This window comes from Papilio xuthus, unplaced genomic scaffold (assembly GCF_000836235.2).
Source record: "Papilio xuthus unplaced genomic scaffold, Pxut_1.1 DF825946.1, whole genome shotgun sequence".
NCBI lineage: Eukaryota > Metazoa > Arthropoda > Insecta > Lepidoptera > Papilionidae > Papilio > Papilio xuthus.
This window is the reverse complement of record NW_013532703.1, coordinates 6728206-6746502: the sequence shown is the minus strand read 5'-3', so window position 1 is coordinate 6746502 and position 18297 is coordinate 6728206. Positions and strand designations below refer to the sequence as shown.

Sequence of the window (18297 nt, the reverse complement as noted above, 5' to 3'; positions counted from 1 at the left end):
AAACTCTGAATTTATCAATTCATTTTACAAACTCGGTTCCGCAATATTTATCTTACTAAAAGGAATTGTGTACATTAAAATTTTGTAAAATTAAAAGAAGATTGTAAAATCGCAGTAAAAGTTATAACAAGTTGCGTAACTTCTGGGAGCGGGGTTGCAGTGTGCGGGTAGCGGGTAGCGGGTAGCGGGTAGCGGGTAGCGGGTAGCGAAGTTCAAAGCCGAGCCGAGCTGCACTAAGATGAGATAAATTGGCGCGTTACTTCCGCGACCGCGAGTAATTAAGGCGGTTGAAACGTTGCCTCGGCAAAATGGCGACTGTGCTGTCATGCAGAATAACGTATACATTGCTATATTTTAATTAGAGGTAAGTATGAAAAGAGGAGAATGTAGGAAGATGTTAATCTATAGTTTTATTTATTTTATAAATTTACAATATATTGTTATTAATTATGAACTCTAACATTTTTATATAATATTTTAAAATAAAATTAGTAAGTATGTATTTAACATCTTATTTAATCTAATAGGTAATTCAATTTATATTTTAAGCTTAAAATGAAATTTCATCAACTGAATTCTTGAGTCGAAGTTCGCTGTCTATTTCTCAGTAAAGAAGTTATGTTTTTCTCCGAATAAATAATTTGGATTCTGAAAACCATAGCCTTTGAGAAAACAAATTGAGGGATTCCACAATTTCAATTTGAAACGTAATCTATTATTATCGAAAATACGCCGCTGACTGAAATGATTGTTGCTGAATGTCACAATGACTTCCACTCACTGACATGACATCCTCTCTAATTATATACATTTTTATACAAAATGAATTGATTAATATTTCAAACAATATTTTTTAACTAAAACAAAACAAATAACTGGTTATAGACAAACACAATAAATAATTAAGTGATGACATCACGTTTGTTTGACAGGTGATTAAGTTGACAGTGAGCATATCGGTTGAGTGGTAGTGGTGGTACGATGAGTACGCGAGGTCTCCTCGCAGCAGCCACCTCACTGCCGACGCTCTCAATAGCACCGCTTAGCAAGTTAATACCTCCAAGAAATACGTCATTTACATATATAGTTGAACCGATAAAACAATACCACCTTGTACAAACACATTGCTTCAATATTGGCAATTAATCGAAATATTATAAATTATCAAAATGTTTTTCAATTTAGATAAAATCTAAACGAGTTTATCGCGCATACCTACTACACATCCAGAATTTAGTACTTTTTTGAGTATATATGTTTTATCAAAGTTTTATTTCCTTCGCTATAATTATCAATAGGATTCACAAGTTTCACTTCAGTCCACACATATATAGCTAAAATCTAGGAGACATTTGTATTTTTATGATACTATATTATAGCTATACCTAGTTTGCATGTACTGTTTCTTAGTATTGTTGAATAATGTGGCGTTGTCGCACTGGTCGCCGCGCTGGTGGTCGCAGCGCAGCCGCCGCTCACTATAATAACACCTGTCCAGCTCGGCGTTCCACACTTCTAAAACGTGTATTAGTGACGTTCGATTCACGTTTTCAGCAAGATTTGACCACAGCGCAGCAGCACGCCCGTTGCTATGAATCGTTGCTCCTTTAAAAAAAAAAATTATCTTTCTAGTTTGCATAATGCTTTGCTGTAACGAGCTTTGTCGTCAACATTTAATGGATCCACATAAACTTTATTAATATAAGGTTAACGAGTGGCTTTATTGAGTTCCATAAAGCTTTTGAAGTTATAAAGGTTGGTTGCGCACGCCCCGCGGACTCCCGCAGCCCCCGGCAGGATAGCTTAAAGCTATGTGGTCATTTACTTTGGGGACTTTTCAACATAAAAAATTGAAAGGTCACTTTAAAATAAAAGAAATACATAGAAGCAACATATATAAATTTTCTAAACAAAGTAAAACACAGCAAGCGCCGCTTTCACGGCGTCACATGGAGCACATGACACTTCGCACTGTCTTCCGGTTTCGCGATTCCGACGTAAATCATTCCGCGACCGCAAATATTATCCTCTCTGCTTCAGTTTGTTTGTTTTCCTTTAAATATATTGAATATTATGTTAAACTCACGATACATATACCCGAATATATAAGATTATTATTCATGATCTTGTCAATAACAAGAGAAAAAACAAATTTAAGAAAAATTGAAAAATTAAGTCACATTTAACCTATTTTCCAAAAGAGGGTTACGTAAAATCATGAAGTAGTGTGGAATACGTGGCGGGAATGTGAATGGCTCGCAATTGAGATGGCGTGTGCAACGAAATGCTTTATTTTATTACACAAATTCATTTAATTATAATAAAAGATAATATTGTCGTTGACAAAGTTACAAGATTTGTTTTCTTTTTATTTCTATATAACTATTGTTAGAACAATTAAATATGAAACATTGGGTATACATAAGTATTGGAGTGCTCTTCACAACAGTAGAGGCGGCAACGTTCACAAACATTCACACATGAAGCTCAGCTGATTGTAATCATTGTGTAAATTAACATAATTAAATTAAGCATGTGGACGAGGTGCGGGATGCGGGGTTCCGGGTGAGGTGTGTGCGGTGAAGGGTGCGGGTGGGGGGGTGCAACTGTTTCTTCAGGAAAATAATGTTTGATTTGACACAGCAACAGCACTCATATTTTATAGCGAGAGAGTTAAGGAGTTGAACGGCAGGCAGCTATAGTCTGCGTGACGTCACGCATCACTCACTGTCACTCTGTGTCACTCCGCATCACACGGTGGTTGGAGCACACCCGAGCGGAGGCGGCAGCGGCGGTGACACACATTGTGCACGCGGCTGTATGTTTAAAGTGATACTGATGCTGTTACACTACCGCGCATAACAGATTTTGTGTTCGTCACTTTGTAAATGAAATTTAGTTCAGAAAAAACCCCAATTTGTATTTAAAATGTATGAAAAATATTTTCTATTACATTTATAACCAGCGGTCACCTTCACCCACCAACACGACTTCACCTGACCGGAATTAAATAAAATTGATCGTCGTTATAAGTATCGTAAAATAAATACATCATTTTTGGTAATATGTTTTTTTTTTTCAATATAACAGAGACATTATAATTTTATTAAGTTATTTATAGGTATTTACATACACACTAAATTGAATTTGTTTTTGCACAATACTTTTGTGTGCGTACTTTTGGGTGTAAATAAAACAATCTGCCTCCGCGTGTTCCTACTGCTGGTGCATGGCTGTCGAGACAAAATGAGCAATTGTTGCGCCGACGCCGACGCCGACGCCGACGTCGCAGTTATAAAAACGCCGCTGCGGCCGCTCCAGATGGCGTTAAGCTCGCACAGCGCGGGGCGGGGCGGTGCGGGGTGCTGTGCGCGGGGCGCAGCGTACACACCCGCTTGATGTCCCAAGTAATCCCCAGCCTTGATTAAAATATTTTAGGACGCGCCAAAGGAATTCCTATTTTAAGTACACCTTCAAATGAAGTCAAGACATTATCTCTATCATTATATGTGAAGAAAACACACATTGTTGCCTTTATGAAAGTTGAAGCAAACGAGGAGTGCACACTCTATCACTGATGAAGTCAGTAAATTTAGTAATATTCTCTGATAATGTTATTAATGTTACAATAAGTACTTTAAAGTGTTCTATATCTTTAAATAAAATAATTATATCCATTCAATGAGCTTTAACGAGTTTTGCAAGTTTTATTAAAATCTAGCGGCGAGTTTTCAAGTTAGCGTTTACCTTGCTTGTTACTTTCAAATTCACACATAATTACATTTTTTATTAGTATTCTTAATTAAAGTTTTTACTTTCGCTAAAATGTTGGTACTTGTACTAAATTGTTAATGAATGAGGTGCCGCAAAAGTTAATTTCTTATTAAAAGTAATTGATAATTAGAAGTTAATATTAAAATTATTTACCTTACTTAATAAAATTCTCAATGACCTATGTAACAGTGACTTGAAAAAAACTTAAACATTCAGGTGATAAAATTCAATGAAACAAACAAAATTATTGTGCAATAATTTGCTTAATGTTCACTTATAATCCAGTAAGTAAGGCTCGTACACACGTACGTACGTACGTACACATATTATAAGAGGAGTTGCCCCTTTTGAGATTAAGCTGCGCTTTGATTGATTGCGCATTCGAAGTCAGTTTGTTTATGAATAAGAAAAAATGGTGCGAGTGAGGTTCATCTAGGCACTGCTGCAACACAACACTTTACCGCTTTTATTTTAAAACAGTAAAACCGCTCTAAACTCACGGGAAGTATTAAAGAAAACTTTTGTAAGATGTTGTTATATCTCACAAAAATCAAATTTAGCATTGTATTGTATACACACACACACACACAATAATGTATAATTGCCGCTTTTACAAAAAATCATTTAAGCAACGAATGAATCGTTTATCTCTGTACAAAAACGGAGTTTCTTCATTTCGCTGCGTTTTTACCAAATTAATAGATTTCCTCTCGATTCGCAATCCCGGAGCCTCGGAATGCGTAATGGCGCGCCGTTTCATAAAATTGCTTAAATCTTCAACTTTGAAGCGACTTTTAGTGAAATTACAATTTAATCAATACAAAATGAAGCTTGAAAGATCAAATCTTAATGCTTTTTACTTCGTCGAAATTTAAGGCAAAATAAAACAAAAAGAAATGACGACTTAAAATACACTTTAGGCATATATAGGCATCCGAAATAATTATTGTGCACAGAAAAATGGGCCAGCCAATGCGGCCGATAATTTGTGCGTCGTATCGAGCACCGATATGTATACAATAATTAAGCTCCAACTCAAATTGGAGTCCGCAATTCGAAATTTTCGAATAATTTTAAATAACGTCGCTACAATCGTGAAAATCGTCAAAAGAGCGAAGAATTTTAACGCAAATTATGTCCATTTTATACGTGGCGATGCGTTGCATTGCGTTGCACGAATACTGATTCAGACCAGCGAATACGAATAATAATGTAACAGGATTTTAAAAGTACATCACAATGTAACCGAGAAATGTATTTTTATCGTCGGCCGAAATAAAAAAAGTAAAAAAGAAAATGAAGAACTAGACAATCTCGCTATTTGAAATTATTTAAATGTAATAGCATATAATGTGCATAATCAACAAATATTATTTACAATACAAAAGGTTTTTCTGCAATAGCTACTAGACTTTACAACAATTTGTCTGAGTGTATCACTTTGTAACACTCCCATTATAATTCTTTTATTGAAAAGTCGAGATTAAAAAATTATAAAAACACCCTTCGTTGGAAATATTTAATCTAAAAATAATATAAAGTTATAAAAAAATCCCTCGCATACTGTTTGAACGTACATACATATGTATGTATGAATGTATGTATGTATTTGTAATATGTACAAAGATGTAAGGGAGCTGCGTGATGTGGACAGACTCAGGTTGACTGAGACATCGCATCACGAGCGCGCATCTGTGTAGTGTGGTGCAGTAAACACATTTATTCTTATAACTAAATATTGAAATCCTTGCGGGCAAATTAATCAAAATATTGAGTGCCGATACAAGGCCCTGAGCTGGGAGCCGAGCGCCGGCTGCCGAGACCCGGCCGCTGAAGAGTTTAGCGCATCCTGCCTTTACATAACTAATTAGATCCGTTTGTGAAATGCGATGATCATATAATTGCATGTGCAGTTCCCGGAGCATGATAATAATACGGAATTAATTACATTTTTAATTGTGTTACATTTTATTTACTTTTGACTGACCAAACTGTCGTTTCAAAACCAACTACCTAAGCTACTTTTTTTTCGACTTTAGGCGCGAGGCGACACTAGACCGACACCGAATCTCCCGCAACTGTAATAACGCGCCAATTTATTTTTAGTCGACAGTTTTCTACGCAGCCTTACATCATAAAATCTTGATTACAGGACAGCGTTCGCGGTCGTTACCTTGTCTTAATTCTCTTCTACCGTTATGCTGTGTACGCAACTGTGTGTATGTATGTCTATATGTAGTATGTATGAAAGGCAGAAAATAATGCGAACAATGAGCACCAACATTATTTGTATAAATGTTCAGAGCCATCTGAGACAGAGAAACCAGATCACGAACACATTGTATAACACTGTACGGTAAAAGCTAATAGACCAATATTATATTTGTGTGCAATATTTAATAAATTTCTTCATAATACATACAAATGCTCATGCATTTGAGAGAGTCGCTGCAGCGCGGTGTACAAATAGAACCAGCTTCACAGACGGAATAACAATTATTCATGCATCTGACAAACGTCTACAATAAAGCAGAAAAGAGAGCTTACAATGTGTATTTTGAAAAATAAAATATTTGCACTTCAAGTCTAGTCTAGTTTTGAAATGTCCGTGGAATGTTAATGCTTTGCACAGCCAAGGTTTTACCATCTTTTGCTAGCAACAGCACTTACCGCCTGCCGCCTGTCGCCTGTCGCCTGATGCTTGTTACCTGTCGTCTGTCGCCTGTCGCCTGTCGCCTGTCACTTGTCCGCTGCACTACGCTGACGCCGACAACAAACTATAAACGAAATTCAAAGCCTTAAGTTGTTCAAGGAAACTAGCATTTTCCTATTGAAATGAATTCTGTTACACAAGAAATTATTATAAATAAAAATCTCCTAATACTTTGACATGATAAAGCGGACGTGAGTATTTTGCGGCCTATAGGTGTGTAACTGCGGCTGACGCGGCACGCGCACCTTTTATATACGCGAAAAATATTTCTGTTTGCGTTCGTTATCACCCATTCAAAGGGGAAAATAATAAACGCTACTGAGAGGCGAGTTTATTATTTCACACGCAGAACAAACGTGATACTTCATAAAAATGTTTTGTTAAAAGTTTCAAAAGTTGTGTGTGCGCACTTTTACATTATATCTTACGTTATATCATGTTTTATAATATTATTTATTATCATTATTGTCAAATTGAGTGCAACACAATTTTTCAAATAAAAAATATCATACAAATGAAGTTATAGCATAGTTAGCGTTATGTTTTACATAAGTGAATAGGACTAAAAACATAAATTCTTAATAAACACACTCGTACTGCTATAAAGATGTACAAACACACAAACATTCAGCAGTTAATTAAATAAAAGTATCGTAAAATTTTATCATAATTGAAGGTGATTTAATTGCACATTACTGAAAATCCTCTTCTGAATTTCTATTTACATCGGAGTGGTTAATGAATGCCGTTTGCCGGTTATCGTGCTCCGGATAACCGGATTTAATTATTGCGTTATCCGGGTGAGATTGTGTAAACAAGTTTCCGAGTGGAATTTTGTAGTGTGTGTGAGAATGTGCTGTCAACTATACTCGGCGTTGCGTGGCGCGGCTCCGCGCGACGCGGGTGCGTTGCGTTACTTTGATGCTAGGGTTAAACAATAACTTGTAATGAAACAACAGTTAAAAATTTAAATTAACGGTGACATAGACATGCTGATATTGTGTCACAACTACATTTTATATCTTTAAATGAGCAATTCTTGTACATATATATAATTGTAATCTCGGAATCGTCTCCAACGATTTTCATAAAATTTAGTATATGGGGGGTTTCGGGGACGATAAATCGATCTAGCTAGGAATCATTTTTAGAAAATGTCATTTTATTCATGTTTTATCGATAATCAACTTAAACATTACCTTAACTTTTTCTATCGGTAAGATCGAAAAATATGAATAATATTTCATCATTTTATTAGTAATTCGTACTTAAATATAATTTCCAAAAAACACAATTTAAAAAATAAAATACCGAGCAAAGCTCTGTCATCCAGATTTTTCAATTTTATGTGAGAACACATTGATATTGTGCAGACGCCGGCGGGGCGGGGCGGGGCGGGGCGGGGTGTAAGTGTGAGCACCACAAAGTCAACTTGTATGTAAATTTGTGTCGTAAACTGCGTCGTAAGATACTGGAGGGGAAGCTGAGACTATTGTTATTTTGCTAAATATTTATGTTTTCCTAACTCCCCATCAAACTATACTATATAGTAACATCGAAGCGTTATTATTATATATAATGAGTCATGGCGCCATGATAGCTCTACGTATTAGCGTGCTATGTAAACACACATTATATGTACCTACATTGAACTCGACGTATAATATATAATACATCAGTTTATCGTAAACAATCAGTTCTTCTTAGAACATTGAACGTAGACTAATGATAAAGCACAGAAGACTAAATGAAAAGTCTTCATTTCGTGTGTTGTAGTTTTATTTAAAAAAAAAACATCTTACATCAATCCCCAAAGTATCCTTCAACATCGCTCATAGAAGTATATAACAAGAACATTATGACTGCAGAATTGTTAAATGTACCTCTATAAATATTTAAATACTCTTCATATGTTTAACCATTTTTGTTGGTTATATTTTTTTAACAAAGACCCAAACATGCGCAGCTGTCCTACAATTATTTTCGCAATTCTATTAAGACACGTCTCTGCGTATAAATTAAACTATAGGTGCGCGCACCTCTGCGAGCACGTTGGTACGAGGGCCAGAGGGGGGAGACTTTTACGAGTCCTCTTTGTGAGCTGTAAAACACTCGGAGGCTCACGTTCATTTAAGATGCGCATTTAGTGTTTCATTTTATAAGCACATAAAGATTAGACGAGTAGCCCACCCCCGTGCTCCCGCGCCCCCGCGCCCCCGCATCCCCCGCATCCCCCGCATACCCCGCCTCCCCACATACTTATTAATACTCCAATTCGATAATGCGCGTGGCATTACAGCTCAGTGATTTTCACCGAAAACTGAAGTTAGTTGAAACTAACACAACTAAACCTACCTAGTATTGAATTTTATAGCATCAGGATGAAGATCTCGCCCGATAGAGCGGTCACCCGCAATTCAATAATAAATTAAGTAACAATGAAGCACTAAAAATACATAAAAGTAAAGTAAGCATTTCTCCGATCGCAAATTTAATTCGGCGCTTGTTCTTTTAGAAGAATTCCTCAGAAAACCCATAATATTTCAGCAACAATTCCCGTCCGTTTCGCAATTCCCAAGCCCCCTTCACATCGCTCCTGCCACTTGACTGAGCTTCGATTTCATTAAATATTTCTTTTAAAATGAAACACAGATCAATTAAACAATTTTCCGTTTAGAAAAATTACGTATTATGAAACATCACTCGCTTAAGAACCGCGGCATCAAGCGGGGCTAGCCTGACGACACGGCATTATTTCTGTCACCCCGACTCACCCGAGCACTGGAAGTGATTGGAACGGGTCACAGGAACATAACTTATCTCGAAATCAATAAGTTATTTTGCGAGTTATTTGAAGTCATTCCTCGGTCCGTGCAATGTGCTCGCCAATATTGCGCAAAGCAAATAGTCCGTATTTAATTTAAAGAAACATGTTGTTAACATATATCCTTACATACGAGCTGACAAAGCTGTTATTTACACCGGGTGGTATGGTATTCATTTGCTTCTTATGATAGTGTACGCCTCATTACCGGCTCCTCACCTCCCCCGCACACCGCCCCGCACACCGCCCCGCCCCGCCAGCCCGCACCGGCCGGATAACTGGCGTTCGATTTACACATACACGATACCATTCCGTGTGACAGCAGACACGCGATCGCACCATGGAACTAGATTGCTTATCTAGTGGTGTCAACAGTGCCGACAGTCAGCGGCGGCGGCGCGGCGCTACGCTCAAAGCCAGCCTGCAATGGAAGTGAGATCTCAGAACCTAACTGAATGTTTACTTTATCTCTTAACTTCTACATAAAAATCACTGAAGCTTTTATATGAAACCAATGACCATAAAACATTGAATTTTGTAAGCTACGTTATCATATCTACCTTTGCAGAAGGTTCTCGATGTAGGCATAATAAATTGCAATTTTTGTGCAATAAAATTATGGTTGCACAAAAGTGCTGTATTCATACTTTTTTTTCAACAACTTTATTATCCAGAAAATGATGAGTTATCTGTTACCTTCGCTTGTTGACAGCGAGTAAGGTGTCAGTGGCAGGCGCGAGAGACGATGCGGCGGGGCGGCGGGGCGGCGGGGCGGCGAGGCGGCGGCGTGTAATGGTCCAGAAAGATACACGCGTGCTGTGGTGCATTTTTCAGCGGGGAAATTTATGTTTTATAAATTTTGAGGAGAATTTGTTGGTTCATTACGATTTATGTATGAATAAAGAAAGTTAGACGGCTCACAACGGAGCTGTCAGCAATAATAAAACTAAACATGTGAAGAACTTAATAGCCACAAACATAACCGCGACTGTAATGCACGTACATGCACTTACAGTGCAGACGACCAATTGATATTGCAGGACATAATTTATGCCATCGCAGTACATCAAACAATTGCACCACGTAATTAGCAATTGTGTGCCGAATAGTTAGAGTCGCAGACCGCTGCAGACCACTGCAGACAGCCGCAGACCGCCGCAGACCGCCGCAGACCGCTGCAGACCGCCTACTCGACCGACTCAATGAGTCGTTGATGTAATAGTAATTTAATTAACGACACGGTCACGGCTTAGTTTAAATAGATTTCAATTTGGTACACTCACTTTCAAAATAATCAGAATCTGCCACTCGAGGAACAGAACAACTAACTAATACGTAACATTGGAATCTTTAATGTTGAATAAATGACTAAGTTTTAGAGATTCGGCCGACACCGCGAATTTCACTTATACTAAAGAACGGTGACGACACCGGATTAACACATGAGAACAGCCGCTTGATTTAGAGTAAAAAAGTGTCAGTTTGCGTGCATCGTACAGTAGCAGTTCAGAGAGTTGTGTTTGTATTTACTAATTGTATAGTGTTTACATTACAAGTCGGCTACAGAACTTCATGTCCAACGTACGAACGCAGACCAAAGTCGGGGCATATGAACAGCTTGACTGTGCGCATGTTTGTCATCATGTGGCGTATTAGGTGTGGCGACATTACATGCTCGCGTGTTCTTTGCCGTCAGCTCTCCACCGAGGTTTTGATTTGTGCAGGCACTAGATACGTGCCGCCGAATAATATCCTAATATATTTATGTCATAATCTGCTTATGTGATTTAACATATTTACTGTGGGCGTGTGTTCGCCTTCTAAATATCATTCTTATATCCTCGTGACACGAAACATTACAAAATGTCTGTAAAGCTTCATCGTCATTTATTTTTTCAGTATGAGAAAATAAATGACGATGTATTACTTTAGAGAAAAGAGCACGTTTTTTCCGAGTTTTTAATCATAAAATTATAAAGCATCAGCTTCTACGCCTAAGAAAAGTTATTGTTGGATGTTGGGAGGCCTCACATGCGCTTCATAATGCATACATGCATTTATATCTACACAATTATTAAAATTCGAGTGTATATATGAGAATTTGTATGTAATGACCAAAAAATAAATCGTATTTCTCAAGCATGATAATAGGATTGTGTTCCTGTCAGCCTCTTTGAAATCCGGTATCTCCGAAAACTGCTGGACCGATTTTACGGAACTTTTACTGGAAGGTAGCCTGTCTTCTATGTGGCCGTGGTATTGACAGGGGTAGCGGCGCCAATGGCGTGCAACAGAAGTCGTTGTTGCTGACGTCTGCGACTGTTAAAAGTATATTAATGGTCTCGAATATAAAATCAGAACTAACACTTTTACCGCTGCGGTTGCCGGCGGCCGCCAGCGCCACATTATCGCGCCGATGTCAAATAACACGTCGCCTGCCGAGCCGCTGCGTCCCGTTATAATTTAATTTGCGTAGCGGCGACCAACTTTATGGTCCGGAAAGATATTCTAGCACTGTAGCGACGTAGCGGCCGACGCGGCGTAGCACACTGCTGTAGCTGAAGCTCATACAATAAATGTATGAGGAAAAAACGCGTGTTAGTGCTGTGGTGAGGGTTCAGTTTAAACTAGTTGCTCCTTCTGGCTGGTCTCACCATGCTGCTACGAGGACCCGCGATGTTAACTTTAGCATGGAATTCGGGGACAATATACACACCTCGCATGATTTTATAGTAATTTAGCATTAGATCCGAGGAAAATATTTATTGTAGTTGTCGGTTGAAATATAAAAAGAAACACTTAAAAATAGAATAATAAATTTACTATTTCTAAATATTGAATATTGAAGGCACGCAGTTACACTGATTATTTCGTTTAGAATCTCGCAGTGAGATTGAGAGTCGGGCGAGCGATGTATTTCCCGAAAGGTTTTATGTCGCTGCACAGTCGACAGAGCGACTGCGCACGCGGGAGAGCGGCGATCGATAGGGCGCAACCTCCGTGGCTCCGTCCGAACCAATACGACACGACATCCGGCACACGAACATCGTATCGCATCGCATCGCATCGCCTCGTAACCCACTTCCACACACTCCGCGACCGTCTCCTGACCCGATAACATTTGCTATTGAAGAATAGCAAAAGTTACGCGTTTTCTCGTGCCGCGTGAACGAAAACAATCCCAAATTCGTCAACTGCAAGGATCCATTTTATGAAAGTAATAAAGACAAATAGCTACTTGTAGAAAACTTGATGCGCTACTAAAGTTTTATATCCTTTAATATAATTATATCCTAAGTGTCTGAATTTTCTATTTTCCTTAGTTTAAGTATCGTCTGTTTGTTTAAATTTAATTATTTCTAATTTTTATAATTATTATTATAATTAAAATCATAATCAATAAGTTGCATCTACATATTGTATCTCTGAAAAACGCGAAAAACCTATTTAAGGAGCTTTCATCTGCGTTATCACTGATAAATGAAGACTGTTTCGATTTTACATATAATACTGTTTTGAACATTGCTACTAATTTTTAAATATAAGGGAGCTGCTGTTGCTTCAATTTCTAAAATTAATTAAATTTGCTTAATTCGACCGGCCTAATAACTAACAAAATTAACAGTTTTATAATGAGAATGTAATATGTTTTTTTTTAATATGAGTATTTTTATGATTTCGTAAAGTATAATGGTATTTATATTAAAATAATCTGTTACGTTTTAGGCAATGTAAAGCTCAAAAGTATTATAATGAATGTGTTGAGCGAACCAATAGCAGCGCCATTTAGGCAACGGTTGCTTAATTGAGTTGATATATGGCACATTAGTGCGCCGGGACAAGGAATCGATCCATCATTGCATAATCTCAATACAGCTGCGCCATTCCTCATACTGCACAACAGACACCGGACACCGGACATGACAAATGCCGGCAGCAGAGTCCCCCGTCACCTCGCACACATGCCTCCTCGGTGTGCAATCACTTATAATCAGCAAACACAACATACATATTATAGTGCTGACCATTTCACGATCACGATAACACCCTCATGTTAAAGATCTCAATTATAACTTCCTTTTATATAGCATAATATGAGCGAGCGGTCATCTACTTTCGCTGAAATAGTGAAGTGACCGCTATCTATAGACATATCATAGTGAAAATCTTGTGATGCCTACCGGCCTACCTCAATTGGATAGAGGAAGAGACGCCCAGAAAGAGAATATTTCCATTTCCCATACGTCCCGTCTCGGCGGGCCGAGTCGACTTCCTTTTACCATCCTATAACCCTAATAAGAAAAAACTACGCAAGGGTAGAGGGCGAGAATTTGGCACACACACTAATGAATTACATCTATTTTGGGGCTGTACATTTTTTTGTTTCCGTAGTGTTGTGTCGGGCGAGCAGGCCATTCATACAGCAGTAAATGCTGCTACCGACTCGACTAAGGGTTGTCGTGACGGGTTGCAGGTGTCATGGATCCGGCACCGCGACCTGCACATCCTGACGGTGGGCGGCTACACATACACGTCGGACCAGCGCTTCCAGGCAACGCACTCACCGCACACCGACGACTGGACGCTGCAGGTGAAGTGGGCGCAGCAACGCGACGCCGGCGTGTACGAGTGCCAGGTCTCCACGCAGCCCGTGCGATCCTTCTTCGTCACGTTGCACGTCGTAGGTCAGTTATTATAAACATTATTATCTTCATTACTATCTTTATATGTCATATGGAATTAATATTATATTATATTAGTTATTGTCCGTCTGCAGATTGTGACGAGATTTATCAGAGGATGTTTTCCGACGCAGGTCTGTGTCTACTAGTGTGTGTGTGTGTGTGTGTGTTACTAACATTATTTAACCTAGGGTTTGAACAAAAGCCTTAACAATTATTTTTTAAAACAAAAGTGCTTACAGCGTGTGAAAGCTAGTTCTTATGCTTACATTAATAAAGATCTAAATGCTAGAGGCATATGACAGGCTAGGCAGGAAAGTGTGTAACTGTAAGAGGGGAGCGTGGTACAAGACAGTTGACGCATTGCCGCTGGCTTGTTGCAGTGCCGTCGGCGCGCATCCTGGGCGGGCCGGACCTGCACGTCGACATCGGCTCCACCATCAACCTCACCTGCCTCATCCAGTTCAGTCCCGAGCCGCCCGCATACATATTCTGGTACCACGAGGACGAGGTGAGCGGACGCAAAGTAATTATTCAAATTTTCATTATTATTATTAGTTTTAAGCATAGTTTAAGCTTAATCTAGCTGTCCATTAACTAGATGTTAAGTAATCCCTGTTACCCGGATGAATGTTAACATTGGCATCATCGCATCGTGAAAAGAGGCATTGTTGTCCTCAATCAACAACAATCCGTCCATTCAATGAAACGCATAAATATGTAAATCTCCAATAGATATACATACAGTGAGAGTGAGTCTAGTGAGTTATTTTGGACTTGACACTCGTATTCCATCCAGTTTGTCTATGTCATTTGTAGATGTTTATAGAAATGTATAATGATAACAAATGCAATCATTTTGCCGTGAAATTGTCGAACTGGACTCATTTGCTGAAAGAAAAGTCATTGTGAAATCCACGTAACTAAGGACGTTTAAAATTCTTTCTCTGTCTTTCAAAATTTTGAAATTATTAAAGTAAATAGAATACTAATAAGGATATCACGAAAACAAACATTGTGTCGATGTGGATGCTTATGTTTGAGACGTGACGGTTCATGACGAGTGTGGGATGGTGGTGCGCCGTGAAGCAGGTCATATCGTACGACTCTTCGCGCGGCGGCGTGTCCGTGGTGACGGAGAAGGGCGCGGCCACGACGTCGTACCTGTTGGTGCAGGACGCGGCGCCGGCCGACTCCGGCCGCTACTCCTGCTCGCCCTCCAACGCCGAGGTCGCCTCCGTCAGAGTCCACGTGCTCAACGGTGCCTCGCCCTTTATATACCTACACTTCTAGAGACTTTCTTTTCATATTTTAACTTGATATAGACTATTACTATTTGTTGTGTAATGGTTCGTGATGCGAGAAACATTGACATACACAGTACATTTAACATTTTGAGTATTCAAAACTCATGCTTTATCATTTGTAAGATCGATTGCGAGAATGTATCAATACGTGAGGTGTGTCGTGTGTGGCAGGCGAGCGGCCGGCGGCTATGCAGACGGGCTCGGCGGGCCTGTCGGACAGCTGGGGCTGCTTGGCGGTGCTGCTGGCGGCCGCAGCGCTGCACGCCCGCCTGCTGCGCGCCGCGCTCGCCAGCTGATCGCGCGCCCGACCCCGCGCCTCACCCCGCCCCGCGCGCAACTCGCAACCTTGTTGTATCGTAACTAATGTTACTGGAAACGAAAACTTAGTTAATTCTAAATTATAAGTACCTTAATAATTTCGAATAGGGATTTCTAAATACTCTTAAGGTTTTTATGAGACGATTACTAGTAGCGTTCGAATGACCCGAGCTTCGTGAATTAAAATGATGGATTTGACGAGTTTATCGAGATTTTTTAATTTTATATTATAACAGCACATGAGTGCTTACGTTTTGGTAAAAACACTTTTACCTACATAAATACTTAAAGAATAATTCAAAGTTGGCAATAAATTGTAATTGTATTGATTTAAAGTCTTACAAACTTTATTTATTTAATGTTAACTAGCGACTTGTATGTGTTGTGTTGTCTTAGTGTTGTTCCTGATACAACTGCAGCTCGGTGACAATTTGAAATACGAGTATGTATTATATGTTGTGCAATAATACTGATTATAATTACAAGCAACGTCTCGGGTCTTACTTCAAAAAATCATCTAATTCGTTGCTCCCGCGACTGTAAATATTATTATTATTATTATTGAGGAAGGGAATCATGTAATTAATTTAATAAAATAATGTAACTTATTCAATAAATGGGTGAAGGGAGGAAGTCGCGTCGCGGCGATTGGACGCGGTGATGGCGATGCTGACGGACGGAATATTTCATAGTTAAACTATTACTATATAAGTAAGTAAGCACACGTTACAAGTTAAGGCTCTCGATGTTTTTGTGTTGAGTCAACACATTAAAAGAAGGCTCGCGACTCTGCGTTTCAAAGAAGGCAACACTAAAATATTTTGTGCACGAAATGACATTACATTCTTGAACAATATTTGTGACACAAAATACATTGTAATTAAAATTTGAAAATAAAGGGCTAATGTTATAGTTTTGATTGTTGAACACATGATGAAATATAATTTTAATAAATAGTAAAACAAGGGAGGACGCGGACACGGCAAGTGGAAATTTCATTGTTTTTATTTAAAAATTTAATTGTTGATAATTTATAATCTTTCAATTCGTCCTCCTTCTCAGTGTTTTACTATTATTCATGAGAATGTTTTCATTGTTTTTAAGAAATTACGAATTGTTGAATATTTAGTTGAATGCTTGTGTACACTGCGTTAAATGTAATATACTCGTAAGTATAGACATGTATGTAACTCGTGAAACTCTTCCACAGTGTTGTTCAGAAAATTATTAACAACATTTCAGACTACATTTTTGTAAAAAAAAAATAGAAAGTTACTCTATCACACTTCTTTTCCTTGTCATATTGATGGCAGAAAAAATATTGTGTTGTCTGTGAGTGTATCTAGTCTTTGAAGAAACATCAAAGACTTTGTAAGAGACTGTCGGGGATCAGCGGAATTGTTGTAAAAGTTTTATAAATTTTAATTATATACATACTTATAGTGAAGTTGCATTGTAAAATTATATTTATTTTAACAAATATATTATATCATTTTTGTTACAAAAGGAGTCAATTTCTTTTGGGAGCACACAGTATGGTGACGTATACAAATCAAGTATAAATAATGAAAAAAACTCAATTTCTTGTTATAGAAGTCATTTTTTGTTTGTAAAATCTAAATACAATGATGCGAGTGTAAACAAGTAGACGATTTCTTGATTCACATTGTGCTTCAATAGTTTTAGATGTTTCTAATAACCTGAAAATGTACGATAATTTTGTCCTATTCTCATCATATTCCTTTTGTACTCGCATAGGAAGTTATTATATTATATTTTAAGAGATTGTAAGAAACACATGAACATATGTTTCTTACTGGTCACCATTCTCCACTGGTCGGTGAATCTCAAACAAAAGAAATTGTCTCCTTTCGTTTGCTGAATTGCTGTTTTAAAAAGTAAATAAAGTGAGGAAACACTACAAAATGGTGGATAAAAGGTACATCAATAAAATTAATCAATGCGATTTCTTATTTACAAATATTACAAAGTCCACATTGCTCTCTTCCATTTACATTGAAACATAAAATAACATGAAACTAGTATTTATAATAATATTTGTTCAAGAACAGTGTTGCAACAGTTTTGACATATAACAGTGACAAGAGTTAATTACTATTCTATTCTAGTAATAACACATAGATAAGCAGCGGCGCTCCATCGTGTCGACGATTTTAAATATGTTGAAAATATTTGTGAATTAAAATGTCTATATCCTCCTCACAACTCCTCATAACAGACAGACAAATATGTAAATGTTAATTACTATAAATATTGGAAGGAGAACATTTTGTATAGAGATCACTAAGATACCATGTAAATATAAATTAATAGATAAAGTTATCAATAAAATGTCACTATGTATGTATGTGTATGTGTGTGTGGCTGCACATCGCGGTGTGTCATCATATTGACACTATATATATATACTTAAGTTATAAGTATAATTATATGTATACATACATGGTGCTAGTAAGTTTGTTTTCAAATAAATTATTTAATATTTAAAGAAGTTGTATTTTATTTTGTTTGCTAGCAATTAATTAACTTTTCAGTGACTTGGTCGAGTAAATGCTTACGTAAGTTGGTTTTTTGTATGTGTGGGTTTGTATGTATGTAAATTTCATTGTGACAGCCAAAAGCGTAAACGACTAAACTGAATCGAATGGTACGAAAGAC

The 18297-nt window shown here is 37.9% G+C and overlaps 1 protein-coding gene across 1 annotated transcript in view; it reads left to right on the top strand.

Moving 5' to 3' along the window:
- LOC106123868 (peroxidasin homolog) overlaps positions 1–18010 on the top strand; it is a 75010-nt gene extending 57000 nt beyond the window's left edge. The window contains exons 3-7 of the mRNA XM_013320278.1: positions 13786–13996; positions 14089–14127; positions 14377–14519; positions 15083–15254; positions 15472–18010. Of these exons, the coding sequence (XP_013175732.1) occupies positions 13786–13996; positions 14089–14127; positions 14377–14519; positions 15083–15254; positions 15472–15596 (690 nt within the window). The 3' untranslated portion in view covers positions 15597–18010. The remainder of the gene's footprint in view (positions 1–13785; positions 13997–14088; positions 14128–14376; positions 14520–15082; positions 15255–15471) is intronic.
- The last annotated feature ends 287 nt before the right edge of the window (positions 18011–18297 follow it).